The sequence below is a fragment of the Gymnoscopelus microlampas genome (genome assembly GCF_963454915.1).
Source record: "Gymnoscopelus microlampas genome assembly, chromosome: 6".
NCBI classification, from domain to species: Eukaryota; Metazoa; Chordata; class Actinopteri; order Myctophiformes; family Myctophidae; genus Gymnoscopelus; species Gymnoscopelus microlampas.
This window is the reverse complement of record NC_139943.1, coordinates 41,072,644-41,093,018: the sequence shown is the minus strand read 5'-3', so window position 1 is coordinate 41,093,018 and position 20,375 is coordinate 41,072,644. Positions and strand designations below refer to the sequence as shown.

The 20,375-nt window shown below is 40.2% G+C and overlaps 1 protein-coding gene across 1 annotated transcript; it reads left to right on the top strand.

The window, feature by feature from the left end:
- The first annotated feature begins 5,852 nt into the window (after positions 1-5,852).
- Positions 5,853-20,020, top strand: rgma (repulsive guidance molecule BMP co-receptor a). The gene is made up of 4 exons (XM_084058946.1): positions 5,853-6,419; positions 10,700-10,815; positions 14,188-14,705; positions 16,638-20,020. Exons 1-4 carry the CDS (start codon positions 6,406-6,408, stop codon positions 17,340-17,342), a joined length of 1,353 nt encoding a protein of 450 aa, XP_083915072.1. The 5' UTR covers positions 5,853-6,405; the 3' UTR covers positions 17,343-20,020.
- The last annotated feature ends 355 nt before the right edge of the window (positions 20,021-20,375 follow it).

Below are 20,375 nucleotides of genomic sequence, written 5' to 3'. Positions count from 1 at the left end.
TGGGTTTCTAATATAGAAGTGGTTAGCTTCTATTAATCCATTGTCTGTATGTGTCTCTACATGTAGCTACAACTGTTTACTGTAGCATTCACTACTTAACTGATCTTCTCTTAAGTGTCCCTCTCCTCCTATTTCTGTTATTTGTGGGACATTTGTAAGCTTCCAAATATCAATGGTTTATGAAAAGCAGAATACAGAATGATAATGGCGACAGCAAGGACACAGATGGCTGGTATGGCCATCATTGTTCATTACTTCATGTGACCATCAAGGCATTTCATACTGTGCAAAGTGTAAATCTAGTCTAATTTCATATTCACCCCTCTTTTTGGAGAGAACTTTAAGCAGCATGGAATTATAACGGCAGCTGTTTACTGAGATAAGCCTCAGTTTTCCAGTGCGTCTTCATGGGTTCTCGTGTAATAATGGAGAAATGTCTGCCAACCATTATTCACCACATAAGTGCAGTGTTTTAAAAAGATTCTGTCAGGTGCATAATTCCAGTGATTATTCATGGTCTAGAATCATTATTCATTTAGCAGCATCCCTCTTGGTAATTTAGTTTGATGTGGTGTGTCATTCATTCATATCCTATCTGTTTAGCAGCGAGGCTAATTATTCTAGCAGGCTACAGAATACACACACTGTCTGGTGTATCCATGTCTAGAATTAAATAGTGTGCATAATTCTTGTTGAATCACAGTCTGGGCTCATGAAAAAAGACTCACCTTTCCTGCCTCAAATGAGAACGTGCACACTATAATGAAGGTTTATGCATTCAAGTCCATTCCTCCATGTGCAGCATTCATGCTGTTACTGACTAAGGGAGTGATCCCACACAGTGCCTTGGCTCCACATATCACCAGTAAATAGATTATTTTAATTCATGCTCACACCTTATTTGCAATGACATTGATATTGAATGCATCCTGCCCTCTTTGTAAATGTCAGCCATGTACAAGAAACACGCCTACATATTTACGTTCATTGACCGGTGAGGGATATATGTATTGACCATCTCTGCAAAGACCATCAATCAACACAGGATAATCCCAGTTTGAGGGAATACAAACCTGGAGAAAGAGGTAGGCCTAACCTTTTATAGTAACAAGCACATTTTAGTATGCACCAAAGAAGTACTGCTTGTACAAAACACCAGTAACCAGTGATAAAAAGATAAACAAATAGCCCGACATATCTATTTATAACATACTTATATTTAGATTTTTGAGCATATTTTCCATCTTCAAAATAAACTCTTTAAAAATGTATGTGAAAAAAATATAGATTGATAAACATTATAAAGCCAACATGTAGACACCTGCAATACAAAACCAGAACAGTGAAAAACACAGAGGCAAGAGCCTTTTGGATGGAACTAAAAGGGCCAATGTTTTATGTTGAACCAGGTGTGCAGTTAGTTTGTAATTAGATAATTGTCAGAATTGTCAAAATATAATATCTGTCAGAAGAATTAAGACATTTTCGTTATTGCCACCGCAGTCACCTGTGGTGGATTATGTTTATGAATTTTTCATGAAGTCCACAGTAGAGGGGATTATCTCGTTAAACACTGTGCGATTGGGAGATAAATGAGCATATTTGTTTTGATTGATGCACCGACCACAGGAGGAGGTGAGTGTATCTCTGGCAGCCCTGTCAAATCTGTCGGAAAAGAGTCAACAAAATGCTGGGACGTCTCGGGAAATTGGTGCAGCTCACTGTGCCAGCCTCATTAATATGCCATGGATAGAGGATCTGAACAGTGAATGTGGAAGAAGGTCAACAGCTTTTCATGTTTGAGTTTTGCTCGACACAGCACCAGAATCTCAACACAGTTGTATTCACACCTACACACCATGCCGCACCATGCAGGCCCCACACACCCTTAAGGGCAGTACTATATGTGCTGACAATCTGTGGCAAGTCGTTGAGAATTATTAGACTGTAAATTCCTCACCGATGTAGTTCTAGCGGTAGGTAGGATAAGATTTCACATAAAGTCAATAACATAATAAAATTTCATACACAAACCTGGAATGCCCCCAAAGCAAATGTAAACAAACTAGTATGGAAACAGAGGTTGTCATCACTTGGCTTGATTTAAGAGAAGTTGAAGAACAGCAATTGAAGTGCATATAGCCTTTGAACAAAAACTCATTACAACCAATGTTGTTGAAATCTTACATTTCGGAGACACACTGAAGAGATGTGGCAACCAGAGGGGCAAGATTTGAATATTATAGTCTATCTATACTGTAAATCTCCATCCAAAAGGATGCATGTCACATGCAGTTGTGCAGGTATGCACCCTTACAGTTAGTTACACATCAGTATGGTCCATTTGCTTCCATTTGCACACTCTGTGAGTTAAATAACACTGAAGGATTTTTCTGTACTGATACTGTAGGGTGAATAGTAACAGAAACCATAAAAAACAATGTCCTGTATATACTATTACTGAGGGCAGGAAAGTTACTTTACATCATCATCATCATCATCATACATTTTTCTTCTACCTTTATGGATTCTATGAAGGTTGCCTCACCAACTATCCATCATTAAATGTTGGTTGGGCAACTCTCAAATAAACCAACCTGATTATTTAGTTATTTTGGTGTCCTACTTTAGCTGCACATTCATAATGCACATACACACAAACAAATGCATATACATTTATATACATATCTTTATATACATATCTGTCAAAAGGACAAAATCTGTCAAAAGGGGTGTCCTTTAATTACATATTATATAGTGTATTGTTAACAACGAAGCTGTGCATAAATAACTAAACTAATAAGAATTGCATTTTCAACACTATTTTATATCTCATTCATTGTCATGTCTGTGTGTCAGTGTTAAGTTGCATTCTTTTGTCTTGGGTATTTATTCTTTTTTTTACTTCTGTTAACAGTTTTTGTCGTTGTTGTTGTTGTTTGTTTTTTGTTTTTTTCTGGTTGGCTGATTTTTTAAAATCAGTTCTTAGTGTTTTGACCTCAATTGACTTTCACTTTATGACAGGCTTTGCAGAATGGTCTTTGTGTTGATTTACTTGTTTTTATACCTTTAAAGGTAACCGGAAAGCTCGGCAGTCAATACCTACTCTTGTTTTCTTCTTCTGTTATGTTTCTGTATTTGGTCTGTAGTCTATTGTCCGTTGCCCTGCCATGAAATATGAAATAAAACGGGTGGTGAGCTTGTAGATCGGCTATTTTTCAAATAGCCACTTTATATTAGCTATTTGCTGCAGGGGACCTGGAACCATCTCAAGGACGCATCAAAATCAAATTAGCCCTATTTTATGCTTCAGCTATAAAAAAAAATATGTTTTTGAAAGATGTTGAAAAATCTTGAAAAATGTGGAATACTGTTGAACATTTGAACACAAATCTTCACTTATGGGGGTCCCTGGCCCCCAGAAATACCTGTTTCAAGGTTGCCGGATATGACTGGGACCGAGTGGGTATTGGTGCCGATCGTTCCTGTATCCCATTTAAACTGGTTTTGTTTCTTTAAAAAAAACTAAAACAAATGGAAACAATAAAACCTCAAAAGTGTTGTGCCTTGCCTGCTTAGATCCTTACAGGTTCTCTTGATAAATTAGAGGACGTGTTGGTCGACACCATTAGACCATTTACTCCTCCTCTAAGTTTCCATTTGCCAAAACGTTACATCAACCTAATTTGACATAAGGATGAACTCATGCTAAAAGGACCAAACTGGCATCAATACATGTCATTGTCTATTCACAGCTTCAGCTGTACAGTAGGTCTATATCGTACAGGAACATACGGTTTTCCAATTAATGGCTTTATTTTCTGATTTTACATATGTTTACCTTTTCTTCAGGTACTATTTTAGACTTTCTAAATCAGATCTTGCTTTTAAACGCATAACAGATCAATAACATAACTTTGATAACAAATAACTATGTAATGTTATTTGTGTGTTGCGTTACGTATATCTCAAGCAAGTTGCAAGGCTTCCTAGAAACTACAGTATGCCTTCATGAAAAGGGTTGGCATGTCAAGTAGCAGTCAGACCACTGGTATTGTCCTTAATTGAGAAATCAGGAGTGAGGGTTATTCGAAGGAAATTCCAGGAGGATCCTGAAGGTGAGGGTTATTGATTAAATAGTTACACAGTTGATTAGCACTGATTTGTTCTGCAAAGTGAAGCAAAAAAGAATGTCAGGGCTGTTGAATGTTTAAAGCATGATTGCACAGCTGACTAACTACTGGTGCAACTAATTTTGTGTGTTCTACTTCAGCAAAAGGCAACATGTCCACCAGCTGTGTTTGAGATGGGGCCAGCATCCAGCACCTTTAAAGCCATTCTTTTCACACCAGGGTGGCGGTCTTTCATGTCTGCCTGTTACGTCAATGTTAAAAATGTTGCTTCTCAAAGGCCATCAGTGAAGGGCAGCTCAGGGCTGTGATTGCAGAGGGGGTGTTGCAGGAATCAGGTTCTTGCTGGATTGACAAAAGGATGAAATATGACACCTTTATTCAGAAATGATTCAAATAATGGGCACTCCAACCATTTATGTTTTAAGTTTTGCTAAACGCATCAGTAAGCTTTATTGTAATAAAACAACGGATACTTTACAATAAGCATGAGTCATTCGTATTGCTCACTGCTGTTTTAGCCCCATGTCCCTGCTGAATCTTGCAGAGGAACGGTGTCAGCTGGAAGTGCAGAGGAAAGAGGATACAGCAATTCAAATGGTCATATTCGTGACTTGGTGATATCCATATATGTTTCTTTGCCTGTATTCATTTATGTGATGGGTTTTATGATCAGAGAGAGCACAGAGCAGTGAGAGCCACTTCTGTTCTAAGGGGTGGAGGCTGTCCATGTAGCTTAAGCTGGGGGGGTATTTTCCTTCAGTTTGATCCTAAAACACAGGTGCAGCTTTCTTGGAGTCCTCTGTATTTCCCCCTCCCTTTCTCAAATGCCTGTTTGTCCATCTGATCCTGCATTTACAGTGTAATTATTACGGCTTTGTATTTTTTTTCTCCCCCAACCAATGATTTACTGAGTTGGATGATTATTTAAAGTCCACAATAGATAATAACATCAACCCAGCTCTGTGGAAAATCAGCATCAGTAAAATACAAAAATGATCAAAGTAAAAAAAACATGTGAATAATATGAATTTAATATAGCCCTAACAAATCACTTTAATTATTTGCAGCAGTCCTGTGTGAGGAATCTTCTCCTCCCACACACTCCTCCAGTTGTCTTGACACAGCTTGTGGGAATCAGTGGTGTAAAGTATTTAAGTACATTTACTCAAGTACTAAGTAAAATGTTGAGGTGTTTTTACTTTACTTGAGTATTTACAATGTTCAATACTTCTACTCCACTACACCTCAGAGGCAAATATTGGACTGTTTACTCCACTACAATTATATGAACACTTTAGTTAGCCTAGTTACTTAGTAGATTTTCATCATTATTTAAAAACAAACCACTTCAGCCCTATATATTCCTCTATTTGACAATAGCAGATCTACAATCTCACAATGCATCTTGATGCATTGTGAGCTTGTAGATCTGCTATTTTCTATACATTTTCAACTTGTGAAAAGGGACTTTCTGCACAATGACTACTTTTACTTTCGGTACTTTAAATACATTTTGATGCCAATGCGTTTGTACTTTGACTCAATTACATTTTTAATACTTGGACTTCTACTTGTAACAGAGTAAATCTACATTGCAGTATCGATACTTTTACTTAAGTAAAACATGTGAGTACTTCTTCCATCACTGCTGTGCCTGGTGGTGGGAATGAAATGGGGTCGGCAGAGAAGACCTCGGGTCCCGGAGGCGTCATGCAGAGACGATCATTGTCTCTCTCACACTTTCTAACAAGCCATTTCACAACATCGAGGCATCAAGGCATCGGGCCATCAGCCTGATCAGCAGCAGCTCGCCCTCGGGTCTCTTTTTCCTCTCGACGATCGACCGTCACAACCAGCGTTTGGAGAGTGCTGGGAATCTGGAATAAAACGCACGGATGAGACCGATCGGGAGTTAAATCTGTTTAAACATTTTCACGCTTTTAGTCAAATGAATTAAACAGACGATCATCTGCACAGAACTGACTCCACCAGGGCAGATCGAAGCCTTGAATGAATATGAACTAAAGGAAAAAAATCACTTTCATTTCATTGTTGTGCACAATTTAGATCACTTTTGAGACCCGATCCGGTGGACATGATGTGTAGACTGGCGCATTTACCACTGCGAAAGACAATGATGAGTGCGTTTTATTTGGGATTACTGTGACACACAACGCGTCTTTTTGGAGAGATTTAGGAGTGATCGCTCTTCTTGCGCGATCATCTGGTTGCAGGAGTCAGGACTCAAGTCGTGGAGACTGGAGGAGATCCCATGCAGTCGCAAAGGTTAGTTTGATCCGCACTTTGATTTGAACCGAAATTAGAATTAGTTCCAGGGTTCATCGTCATGTCAGCTTGTGGTGGACATTTTTTTCAAAATTCAGTTTTTGCCATGGACATACAAATATTACCAGGATCAGAACAATAGCCCTAAATGTACAGTAGGCTAGTAGTGCAGTGGTCCTCAATTGGGTTGAGGGACCTTTGAGGTTCCTTGAGGGTGGTCCAATTGGACCATTATAGGACTGTAACTCTGAGAGTGTACAAATGGAACGGGTCCATTTGGTTCAATTTTTTACACACTCAGAGTTATGGGGGTCCTTGAAAACAAAACGTTTTAGAACCAGCTGTCCCAGTGGACTCCTAATGAGCCATATAGTGTCATAGTAAATCAGTGTCATCCATATTCTGAGGAAAACCTGGAGACTGACATTCAGGTCTTATGATCAAAATAAGATCACTATAATGGTGTGTAAAAACAAAATCTTTTTTTTTTTTTTTTTTTTGGACAAGGACAAGTCTTGCCACGGACACATTTGTCCGTATGGACATATTGATGACCCCTGCTTATAATTCAAATACGTAGCCTAATTATATATATAATATACACACCCACTACTGATATTGTTCACTTTATATGGTTCCAAACGGTCAGCCCCATGTTTATTTTTTTTACCCACAAAATAGCCTATGATTATTTCAGATAGCCTATGGTTTGCTGCTATTACTGATATTATAAAACTCTAATAACAGAATGTGAAGGTAGTGCAACTATAGGCTAGGCCTATATATCAGTAAAGAATATTAGTGTGAGTGTGCAAAAACATGATCCATGACGTATATATTCCATCAAATACTTTGATTATAGATTGCCTGTTTCTTTTTTCCCCAGCTAGTCCATTTCATTATTGAATTATTCAGTGAGATTATTGCAGATGCAGATGAATCATACACGCAGATTATTAAGGTTCCTCATATTTACTATAAATCGAGAGTGGAAACTATCTTGTTCAATAAATAATAATATGTCACTCAGGATAGACAGCTGATATATAGGCACCTTTCACACAGCCTTATTGCATAACTGTGGCAATTAGGTTAACAGACTTCTCCTAATGTAATGACAGGTTTGCTTGTCCTCAATGCCCACTAATGCCATGTGCGTTTGTGTCATGATTTGAGGTTTCATAGCAGCTCATAACAAGCGCCATCTGTTGGAGGAGAATAAATCCTCCCAGATTGTCAAGACGGAGGCGCCTAATAGGCCGTATCATTTTTATAATTCGCAAAGCATATGAAAAGAGGTAGGTGGTCTAATTGCCCACATTTGGGGGGGGGGGGGGGTGAAACCAATAAATGTTTAAGCTTATAGTCCATATATATCTACCCTCAATAACTGGCTTGACAGGAGATATTATTGAGTACAGCAGCATAAGAATAGACAATGTGCATTGAGTTTACTTAGATGTTTCATAATATTACAATGTCTGAAACTGATGGCGTTTGGAGTAGCCTATACATGGTATGTGTTTTTCTGTTGTCTCTCTTACATGCTGGGAATTATTTATATTTGTGGTAATATTCCTGACATATGAGAGTTTTTTTTTTCTTTTTTTTAAATTATGTGTTATTTATGTGTTTATGTTGACTATAAAACTAGAAAAAAACGTCAATAAGTCTTTACTAAATTATTATTAGCCTACTTTGATCAATTAATCAACAGGCCAATCAATCAATTGATGAACATCAATTTGTTACATCAAGCAGTCATTCAGTCATGTAATGGTTCATAATTGGCATATCTCTTAGCAAACACCTGGTAAGAATGTTTCGTGTATAAAGCCTGCAGTGGATTCTGATTCGTCTTTTAGTTTTTTTCCATGGGTAGTGATCAGAATAATTTACAGTGCATGTCTAATTCAGAACAGAGCAAGTCCTTGGGCATATAATACAATGATGGATTATAGGCTATACCTACTATTGAGAGTAAACAATGTCACAAATTAGCCAGAAAGGTGATTATAGCATCAGGTTATAGTGAGATGAACATGTCCATTGTAGATCCCTATGCAGAATTCATTTATGAGATTAGTGATAAATAGGTTTAGGCTGGTGAAATAATATGACTGTGAGCTACAGTATATTCAACTTTCAAAGTTAAATGGTCTTTGAATGGAACATGACTATACTATTATTTTGCCTAGTATCAAATACTGCAGTGGTTCTCAACGTGTGGGTCCCCACATGATTTTTGGTGGATCCCCAGATGACAATGAAGTGACAATTTAAGACCTTTTTAATACCTAAAAGAAAAGAAAAACGTTACTGCATTAAAAGTAATCAACAAACTATACTATAAAAACTAGTCAAACATTGGTCAAATTGTCAAATAATATAAGAAATAGACAACAATTGTGAAAATAACCGATCTACAGGTTCAAAGTGTTTGAACCTGTAGATGAGCTTGTAGATCGGGGGGGGTCCCAGGGGGGGTCCCAGTTCCAATATGATTATTTTGGGGGGTCCCCCCAGTTCAAACATTATGACTATTTTGGGGGGGGTCACGACCTGAAAAGGTTGAGATCTACTGTATGTGGTGAGACTGGTTTGAATGGCTCATTGATCATGAGCATGTGAGATGACATCCAACAAATGCTTAGTCATTCACAGGTGCTGATGACACCTGGATTTGTCATTACAATAGTAGGCCTGCCTGTGTTAAAACACGTGCAGCCTCGACATCTGTGTAGGCCTACTATATTATGTTTCATTACCATAGCCTACAACTTGGACCTGCATTTGTGAAATCCTTCATTTATTATATAGGCTATATGCCATTCATTACATTAGCCTGAGGAACCGCTGGGCATTTGTTACTTAAGTAAAAGTATCAATACTGCAACGTAGAAGCACTCTGTTACAAGTAAAAGTCTGGAATTCAAAATGTACTTAAAATTAAAGTAAAAGTACAAAAGTTTAAATAGGGCTGAAGTGGTTAATGTATGTTTTGTGGTAATAATCTAAATCTGCAAAGTTACTAGTAACTGAAGCTGTCAAATAGTTGAAGTGGAGTAAAAGTACAACATTTGCATCTGAGATGTAATGGGGTAGAAGAAGTAAAAGTATTGAAAATGGGAAATACAGAAGAAAGTTAAAATACCTCAAAATGTTACTTAAGTAGAGTAAATGTACTTAGTTACTTTACACCACTGGGAACCGGTCTCTGTTGCCCACGCTGTCTGGAAGCATGTCGAAACAGAGAGAAGCCTTAAAACCTCTTAATACTAGTATCTATCAACCAGTCAAAGGACAACAATGTCATTCAACAGCACTCTGTAAAAAATACAGGCACAGTCAGTCAGTGTATGGCTGGCACTGCACTGGCTGGCAGTGTTTATTCAGTACTGTTGGTTATAGTATGACTGAGAAAAGGGAAACTATAATAGGTGCGGCACCAGTGTCTATTCTGCTGTTATTCGCTTTCATGTGGCAATTTCTATTGTGTTACAATGTGTCATGGACACATGCATACAATGTAGCTGCTAAAGTTTTAGTAGAAGCTGAAGTGTCCCCGCAGTTAAGTTGTGGTTGCAGACAGCAGCAAATCAAGCAATACTTGTGGGCACTGGCCACTGGTGGAAAGTAAAGAGTATTTTCTACATTGCAGTATGGATACTTTTATTTAAGTAAAACAAAACAAATGAATACTTTTTCCACCACTGAGTGAGTACGTGTCCCCATACTCCCCGCAGTGAAGTTGTGATTGCAGCAGCAAGCAAATCAAACAATTCTTGTTGTGGGCAAAGCAGCGCTGTGTGTGTGTGTGTGTGTGTGTGTGTGTGTGTGTGTGTGTGTGTGTGTGTGTGTGTGTGTGTGTGTGTGTGTGTGTGTGTGTGTGTGTGTGTGCGCGCGCGCGTGCCTGTGTGTGGGTCAAAATGACTTCGTAGAGTCGTGCTAAAAAGTGTGAGATGTAATTTGAAACTGAGAAGGAGAACGGACGGCTCTGATTGGCTCAGTCAGCGGCTCGGGCCGAGACGTTGCACCTTCTTGACACTCCCTAAAAGGAAGATCGATTGCCTGCCTGTCCCGTTCGCCGTGGATTGGAATCCAATTGCATTGAGCCGAGCAGCAGCACTAGCAGAGAGCAGTAGCGCAACAACACTGTAACTACTAGACTAGTGGTGATGATCGCACACACCGCTCGCTCACATGCTCCTATGGATTGTACGGATCGTGTTCTCCAGTCAGTCTCTACTTTAACTCCCTCTATGATCCGCTGTGAACAGGGAGAGGAGTGAAGTGCGACCCCGAGCTGGATGGATGGTTATGGGGAAAAGTGCCAGACCCTCGGCCCTTGAAGTCTGCAAGATCCTCGCCGTGTTTCTCTCAATATTTCCGTGTGGTAAGTTCTGCAGAACACTCATCACATCCACGACTCAAAGAGCAGGAACTGAACGTGTTGGCACTGGCAGTGTTCAAGATGTGTTTTTTCCCCGTTGAAAAATGTATTTAAACATACAATACATTGGCTATTTTAAAATAGCCGATCTACAAGCTCACAACATGTCTCGATGCGATGCGAGCTTGTAGGTCTGCTATTCTCTTTTTTTTTTTTTATATTAGGAAAATTTGTGAAACATTTTAACAACACAAAATCTTGTATGGGGGTCCCTGGCATAACACATTTTTAGATGGGGGTCCGCAGACGAATGCATATGAATTTGGGGGGTCCTTGACATGAAAATGAATGTGTTTTTTCCCCCGTTGGAAAGTCGCTGTGCCATCATGGTAGAGTCGTGTTAAATTATGTCCATCCAAGCAAGCTACTTGACCACCATGCACTCATACATTAGCCTATTAAACTATTTAAATGCACATTAGAAAAGGTCGTTTGCAAAATGGTTGCTACAACTCACTGAGCTGAGTTGTAGGAATTGTCTGCCCCGTGTCGTCTTTATTATGACTTTTACTTTTTTGGAAACATTTTTGAACGGCTTCAAATGTTTGATAAATACATTTATAACGTTTTTAATGCTTTTGGTTGCATCTGTTACATTGTTGCATGATCTACTTTTAGCCTTTGATAGTATTATTTAGAAGGACTTCTTAAGTGAGCACTGAGTGAAGCACTGAGCAACAGAACCCCGTCAAATGGACGGGGTTTTATGTGAGACCTGCTGCTCTGTGCAGCGTTGCCAGATTCTGTGAGAGAAACAAGCAACCAGGTCTATAAAAACAATCCCAAAAGAAGCCACATGAGTACTTTAAACGTCGGCTATTTGAAAATAGTCGATTTGCAAGCTCACAATGACGCGTTGTGAGTTAGTAGATCTGCTATTTTCAAAACAAATCTTGAAATAAAATGTGGAATATTTGGAATATTTCTGAAACATGCAAACAACACAAATGCTCCCTGGCACAAAACATTTATGAAACTATTTGAGAACCACTGGTATAAATAATAATTTATAAATGTGGAAGCAAGCCTAAATAAGCAAGTACACTTTTAGAAACAAGCCCAAAAAACAGCAACCCGCAACGACCAATAATTTACAAGCAGGTTTACAGAAAAACAAGCCCAAAGTCGCTTATAATAAGCGGACATGGCAACACTGGCTCTGTGCTGTGCAGTGTGCTCCCACTGCAGCCCTGCAGTCTTGTTGTGTTTGGGGGATGGGGATACAGGGAATGAGGGACCGGTAGAGTGTGTGTGTGTGTGTGTGTGTGTGTGTGTGTGTGTGTGTGTGTGTGTGTGTGTGTGTGTGTGTGTGTGTGTGTGTGTGTGTGTGTGTGTGTGTGTGTGTGTGTGTGTGTGTGTGTGTGTGTGTGTGTGTGCGCAGCACTGTGCAGTGGTGTAAAGTAACTAACGTGTACTCAAGTACAGTACTTAAGTACAATTTTGAGGATTTTTTACTTTAATGGAGTATTTCCATTTTTCAGTAGGCTACTTTTACTTCTACTCCACTACACCTCACCTACTTTTACTACACTACATTTATTTGAAAACTTTAGTTACTAGTCACTTTGTGGATTTTGATTATTATTACAGAACATACCTGTACATTACCCGTCTTATATACATGTCGCCCATTTGAAAATAGCTCACAGCTTGTAGATCTGCTATTTTCAAAAGATTTTTATTTGTATGCATTTTATACATTTGAAAACTTGTGAAATGGGACATTCTGCATAACGAGTACTTTCTACTTTTATACTTTTAGTTAGTAAATGTAGAAGTCCGTACTTCTTCTACTTCTAACAGAGTATTTCTACATTGCAGTACTGATACTTTTACTTAAGTAAAACACGCAAGTACTTTTTCCACCACTGTGTGTGTGTGTGTGTGTGTGTGTGTGTGTGTGTGTGTGTGTGTGTGTGTGTGTGTGTGTGTGTGTGTGTGTGTGTGTGTGTGTGTGTGTTTGAGGGGGAGGGTTATTGGGGATTAGCTCCTTCAAATTACCTTTTCACCTTTTCATGCAAGCAGGAAATAGCAATTTGCCAGTGTTTTCATTGCTGTTATTTCTAAGAATATGTGCTTATTTTGTCACATGGCAATATCCTACTTTACATGGTAGGCTATTTGATATGAAACAGAAAACTATAAATACAATAAAAAGAAACCATGCAAAGATAACATTGTTGACAAACAGTCACACCTTATCGGCCGTCTATAAAGGAACACCTCATTCAAGTCAAGTTAGGTGCATTTGCCAACCCTTATCGGTTTCCCTTTCAAGTCTCTTACCGTAAAACAACAAAGTGATAATGCAGCGATAGTTGTGGCGCTTATTTCAGGTTAAGATTGGTTTATTGCCACCTATTAAACATTGTCCATAGAGCAATATTGTTCAATGAAAACCGTTTGGCTCCAAAGTGTTGCTATCTAATCCTTCTGATGTTTGGTGAAACTTGTTGCCCCTATAAAAGAAATCTTTGTTAGCACTGGCAATCTCAGTCAAACATTGTATGGAAAAAAGGTCTGAAGGACATTTGTGTTAAGAGTTGCTCAGATATGGCATAGATAGGCGTGCACTTTTGGAGCATTAGCACTATCGTTTTATGTTAATAGGACTCATTATTTTAGAACCACCAAAGCCACTTCTTTCAAGATTATTAAAAGCCGCATTACTCATTGATTGACTCTTGTATCCAGTTTGACCTGAAGAATGGCCTGTCACAGTGGCCGTGAAGATTCTTTCTTTTTTGCGATAGTGATACTACTACTGATCCTTTTAACCACGTAAGCCTAATAATTAAACAACACGCAACACAGATTCATGATGAGCCCCCCCCCCCCCCCCCCCCCCCCAATATGGCCACAGTCGGGATGCCTTGGTTAAAGTTACTGCGTCTCAAAATAATTCACACACTTTACTCTTGTTTTCTTTGAGCCTGTTCAAAAGGCCTGTGTATCATAGGTACACGCCTACTAAATAGGCTACATAATTGATTATTTATTGTTTCAGCAAGAAACTCACTTTCAGACTAAATCTGAGAATTATTTTTATTTTTTATGATGATGTCAAAAACAAAATAAGAGAAACCTTAGGCATCATTGATGATAACTAGCTCAATTCGATATCTTCTTTTCTTGTTCTTTGTCTCAACGTATTCAATGATAAGGGCAACAATAAACAAGCATAATTATCAATTCAAATGTATTTACGCCTTATTATGTATTGCTTCTACAGGTGTAACATGTACAATGATGACATTGTGGCATTGCTACCTCTGTGTTCTAACCTGTGTCCTTTGACTCCTTACCCCTCGACAGTGAGTCTCCAGTGCAAGATCCTCAAGTGCAACTCGGAATTCTGGGCCTCCACCTCAAACTCTGGCCCGGAGGAGGAGTTTTGTACTGCACTGCGGGCTTACAATAGCTGTGTGCGCCGGACCGCACGTACCTGTAGGGGCGACCTGGCATACCACTCGGCCCAACATGGCATAGAAGACCTTATGAGCCAACACAACTGCTCCAAGGAGGGGCCCACGTCCCAACCACGTGCCCGCACGCCACCCCCTCCCCCGCCGCCACAGCTGCCACCTGACAGTCAAGAGCGCTCGGACGGCCCGGAGGTATGCCACTATGAGCGCAGTCTCCCGCGTCACTCGGCCCCGCCCAACTACACGCACTGTGGCTTCTTTGGAGACCCACACCTCCGAACCTTCACCGATGATTTCCAGACCTGCAAGGTTGAGGGGTCCTGGCCACTTATCCACAACAAATACCTGTCTGTTCAGGTGACCAACACCCCTGTAGTGCCTGGGTCCATGGCTACTGCAACCAGCAAGGTGGGTTTCTTCATTGTCGTCCTATGTTCACGTTCATGCAGAACACTGGAGTTATTTGCTCTATTCTAACTATAATTACGATCAAGAGCTTGACTTATGGCTTGTTTGCAACTTGAGACTTGGGTCTAGTAATGCATAATACAAATATATTTTGACAGAGCAGCATTAAAATATCTGTGTGCACGTTTTGCTTGCAAGAGTGTCTTATCCACTTTAATGTGGTCAGAGTTGTGGGAGCAGTCAGGGGACTGTTTTAGTGTGGACTCTGGTTAACGTTTGGATTGGTTCCACATAACAGATGAAGAGGCCATATACGGAACAATTGCAGAAATCTTGATACGTTTTATAAATGATATGTCAGTATAATAGCAGCGTTATTTCATCAAAAGTGTCTACGGGCCTCCAGCGAGCTCACTTTTCACTTTCACTGAGGACAACGCAAGATTGATGTTTGGTCTGCTTTGTGTGTATAAGTCCCTGCTATACCAGTGACTTTAGAATGTGTTGTTTCAACTAAGTGTTCAAGCCATGCAGGGAACTGCTGATACTTTCTCCACTTTAGCTGGCTCACATACCTCATAAATTATCATTGTTTTCTTTTTATGGTACATTGGATAGGCGGGATGGCTGTCCCTGAAATGGCCTTGGGTAGAACGTAAGGTCATAAACAAAGAATTAGGGGACGTTATATTTGTAGGCAAATTCAGTTACAATTTATCCGCATTTGGTATAATTTTGGAAACGGTTCTAATGTGCCTTGGTCACTCTGCAGAGTAGCTTGAGTGCAGCTTTTAAACTGAGGTATAAGAGGACTTTGTCCATAATCACATTTTGAAGAAAGTAATTTTCTGCAATCAAGGTCTCTTAATGATGCCTCTATTTAGCACTCAGGGGTTTTACTGTAATGGTATTTTTATACTGCTGTACTTGGAAGCAAATGAGACAGCTTTTCAAGATCTTGAGTCTGGACAAAGGGAAAACAAGGCAGCAGCCAATACCACCTGTGCAAACAAGGCTCCCCTGGCTAGATAGGCATTACCAGGGTTCTATGTTAGCATTTTTCAACAGCGTCAGGGAATAGCACTGGCTAATTTTAGCTTAATTTATTTAATTGGATAATTAATAATAATTGATTTTCCTATTCATTACAAGATTTACACGTGAACCAGACTGCACATCCCCTTCCTAAAATCCTAAAAGTGGACACACATTTTTATGATGTGATGCGTCAGCAGTTTGGAAACTGGGGAATGATTGGTGTAGCATGACCTGTGTAGGTAGTGAAGTGAAGTGGGTCTTTAGGCTCAACCTGGTATAACTGCAGTGACAGCAGCTCATTGGATTCTTAATGAAACTGAGCTCACAGAACAGTGAGCAGTCGTACTTAATTAGCCACAGAGCATATCCCCCTGCTCTGGCCCAATGCCACTCCCTGGAGCACAGCTCTGGGGTTCACACGCAGGTTTTTCAGCGCCATGAATGGATCGTCTTTGTGTCTGCAAACTGAGGCCTGATTTAACATGGCCGAGACTCATGTTTTTTGAGGGCGTTTACCTTGGCCTCCCCCATGTTGAGCCATAGCTGAAATGTGACACTTAAGTGGGGTGGTGGGTTGGATAGAACTATATTGCTCAAACTTGTTCTAAAAGCAAGCGTACGAAGATTTCCCTTAGTTATTTAGACATTCACGGAGCTGATACGCTGAATGAAATACATTTTTGTTTGTCTGAAACATAACATCATCTTGTGGGTTATCGTCATGTTTAATTATAATCTGATGTTTACATTGTAGCCCAGCTTACTTACACTTTCTATGTTTGACCAATGAATGACAGCACCTTTAGGCTGCCATCTATTTGCATTTCTTAGAATATTCAAGCCATGTTTACGGTGATGACTTCTAATGGTTTCTCTCTTCCTCTTTCCACAAAGCTGACAATCATCTTCACAAACTTTCAAGAGTGTGTGGACCAGAAGATGTACCATGCAGAGACGGATGAACTACCTGCGGCATTCGCTGATGGGTCTAAGAATGGTGGAGACCGGCATGGAGCTAACACGCTCCGTGTGGTGGAGAAGGTGGCCGGGCAGCACGTGGAGATCCAGGCCAAGTACATTGGAACAACAATAGTGGTTCGGCAAGTCGGACGCTATTTGACCTTCGCCGTGCGAATGCCGGAGGAGGTTGTCAATTCTGTGGAGGAAGGCGACAACCAGGACCTATACCTCTGTCTTCATGGTTGCCCCATGAACCAGCGCATTGACTTCAGGACCTTCCGGGGTCACGCGGCCGAGACTCCCGGCATGGGCAGGGCCCGGAGTGGTGCTGCTACGCATGGTTTCACCTACCAGTCCGCCAAGGCCAAGTGCAAAGAACGCCTCCCTGTGGAGGACCTATATTTTCAGTCGTGCGTGTTTGACCTCCTCTCCTCTGGAGACATAAACTTCACCATGGCTGCCTACTATGCCTTTGAGGATGTAAAAATGCTCCACTCAAACAGTAACAGGTACCACATCTACGAAAAGGATGCGTTTATAGGTAACTCGGCACCGACGGTGAAAGGTCTACCCTCACTCTTCCTCCTGAACTGTCTGGCTGTGTTGCTGTGGATTGAGCATTGCCTAGTTCGTCTATAGTCGTGTTCAAAGCAGTATCTTCATGTTCTATCTGTCAGTGAGTGGTAAATGAGTGCTCTTGTTGTGTTGTTGTACATCAGCTCCACTCCGGTGCTCTGCTTCTTGTCTTATGTGACCGGTGGCTGCTCGGCCAGGCCACCCTTACCTCCGATGGGGACACAGTTGTTTACGTGTACTACTCAGCCTCGTCCCAGCAGTAAGTCTCATTTTTGTTGCATTGCCATGTCTCAACTCCAGTCGTGTGAGATGGGACGAGTTCCCCATGCCTCCTACCTATCATCACGTGTGTTTAGCTGGTCTGTAGGACCGGTCTTTGATGGCGGGTGTGGTGGTGAGAGAGACCCCACTGCCCCCAGAGCTCTGGATATCTAGCTGGGATTAAATCCCACATTCCCACTGGGGCTGCATGCCTATACGAGAGGCTGGACGAGATGATCTCTTGCAGAAAGAGGAGTTTGCTGATCCTCCTCTACTGATCCCCTCGTTGGTGCCAAGGCAGTGAAGTTTTCTGTGGCTCATGTGGCTCCAGTGGGGGACCTGACAGGGGCTTTTGTTAACCTATGTCCAGAAGGAGCCCCCATGTTTGATTAGTTTCCAGCTTTGGGAAGGCCTGAGCCTTTCGTAGGAAGTGCTCAGCCAAAAGGATGTCAGTGCAGCGTCTCCAGTTGTCTGCTGTGGAGATTAATAGGTCATATTGTTAATGTGCGTGTGTGTGCGTGTGTGTGCATGTGTGTGTGTGCGTGTGTGTGGGTGTGTGTGTGTGTGTGTGTGTGTGTGTGTGTGTGTGGGTGTGTGTGTGTGTGTGTGTGTGTGTGTGTGTGTGTGTGTGTGTGAGAGAGAGAGAAAGAGAGGGACAGAGTGAGGGAGAGAACACTCTCCTCGGAAATGGAAAATAGAGCTCGTGGGGGAGAACTATTTCCTACGTCTTTATATTACACCCAAGACTCTAATATAGAAAATACATGGTGGTCTAGGGTCAGTTGAAACAGAATATCTGCCAAGTAGCAAATTATAACTGAACTGGCACAGAGTTGTTATTTCACTCCTTCCATCTGTTTGTAAAATACAGACACACAAATCCTTGTCATTATGACCACGGTCAGTGTTTGATTTGTTTTTCATCAAATGATCAATTCCTTATATAACATTTACTTATATGGAACATAACAGCTAAGAACAAATTTAGCTAAAGGGCATCAATTATGCAGCAACGTTTACAGATTGTTTACTTACCTCTTGAACCATCAATCAACAAATCTCCACGGGGAGAAAAAGGGATCTACTCTTACATTTTGTGAATGTTTATTTCTCCCTTCAATGTTGCCAATTGTCTCCAGCAAAGGTGCAGATGTTGGCTATTATTTGGACCGGTTCTAGTTAGAAACTAACTTTAAGTGATCTTGCCTATATTCATAGTTAAATACTAGCCCGTTTTTGCATTTACAATCTGCTGACATGGCATGGATGTAGGGAACAAATGATTAGCATATGTGCGTAGACATGAATTCATGGCGTAAGTGTTTGCCAAAGAAACAAGCCCCCGTGCCAACTATTTCCTAACAGTCACATTTTCATCTCTCAGTCTATTTAGAGGATTTTAGTGATTCACGTTGGGGATTCTTAGTTGTATGTATATAAGTTGTCTCAGTGGGTGAATTTGTGGTAGCAAAAAGGCCAATATGCTTTCACAGAACCACAGTGACATGTATACACTGTAAGACTACCATTTGCTTCTGTGCTGCAGTTTAACCGTTGCTTTTCTTGTGTTCATGAAAACATTCCTTGCTACGGGAGTTTTCCATTTATACTTTGGCTCTCAAATACAGTGTCTGGTAATGTAGTAGTAGTTGTCATCCTCTTAGATACTATTACGCCTTTGGGAAAGGTTTCATGGTAATATTTACTTACACTGAAGTATTTGGCAGAAATTACTACTGCTATGGAAAGTATCAATGCAGTTTGACAAAAAGGTCATCACGCCAACAAATAAAAATGATTGTAATGTTGAATCTTGTGTTAATAGGTGTAATTTGTATTGTGGTTTTATAGTACAGTATATGGTTCTAAATGTGTAATGTGAGATTGTATATATGTTTGTGAGTTGCTGAGTTAAATTTGTATTTTACCTGTTGTGTTGAATTTATCACTACAATTTTGTATATGAGAAATGTTTTATCGAATGTGAACCTTTTCTTTTAAAGGATTTTGCAAAAGTATGAACACCACAGAACAGCCTGTTATGCATAGTTATATACAGTATTGATCATTTACACTGGTCCGATCTGGGTGCCAGTTCTCTATGGCCCTGATAACATCCTGGTTATGTTTTAAGCTCTCTCTGGTTACTTGGTGTCAGACCAAACTCTACAGGCTGGATGCACTCCAGCTCATTTAAAAGGGAATGGAAAATGTTCTGAGGTGTTCATGTTTTTGATTTAAAAGCACTTTATGATTTCATTTCATTTAGCTCTTGCTTTGTTTGAACTTGATTGTGAATAGAGGTTGTCATACTTGTAATGGTATAAAATACAGAATTGAGAAGAAAAAAATAAAAGAAGCCAAATGGGACATGCCAGAAAGATCAAACTGTGTTTGTAATGTAGAGCAAAAGTGGTGCCACACTCACCATCTGTTTATAATGTAAATTATTTATTGAATAAAAGATAATGTCTTGTTAATGAGTTGCCTTTTGTATTTGTTGATGCTGGAGAATTTGTTTTAAATCTGGATTTGCAGCGTCCTCTTGTTCTGATGTGCAATACGCAACACTTGACTGCCCCCTGCTGTAAAGAACTCAAAATCACAATTGGCTGCTCAGCTGAAAGTTCAAAGCTTGAAACTTGACCCATATACATCATCTATTGCAGGGCTCTTCAACGTTTTTCAGGCTTATCTTAGCTGAGAGAGAGATGAAGCAGGGATCCCCACTACTTTATCTTACAATTGTGTTGCAGATGAAACTTTTTCATAGATTTCATAGATGGCTTCATTGACTATCATCAGTGTTGTGTAAATTAACGTTTGTTCATTTCA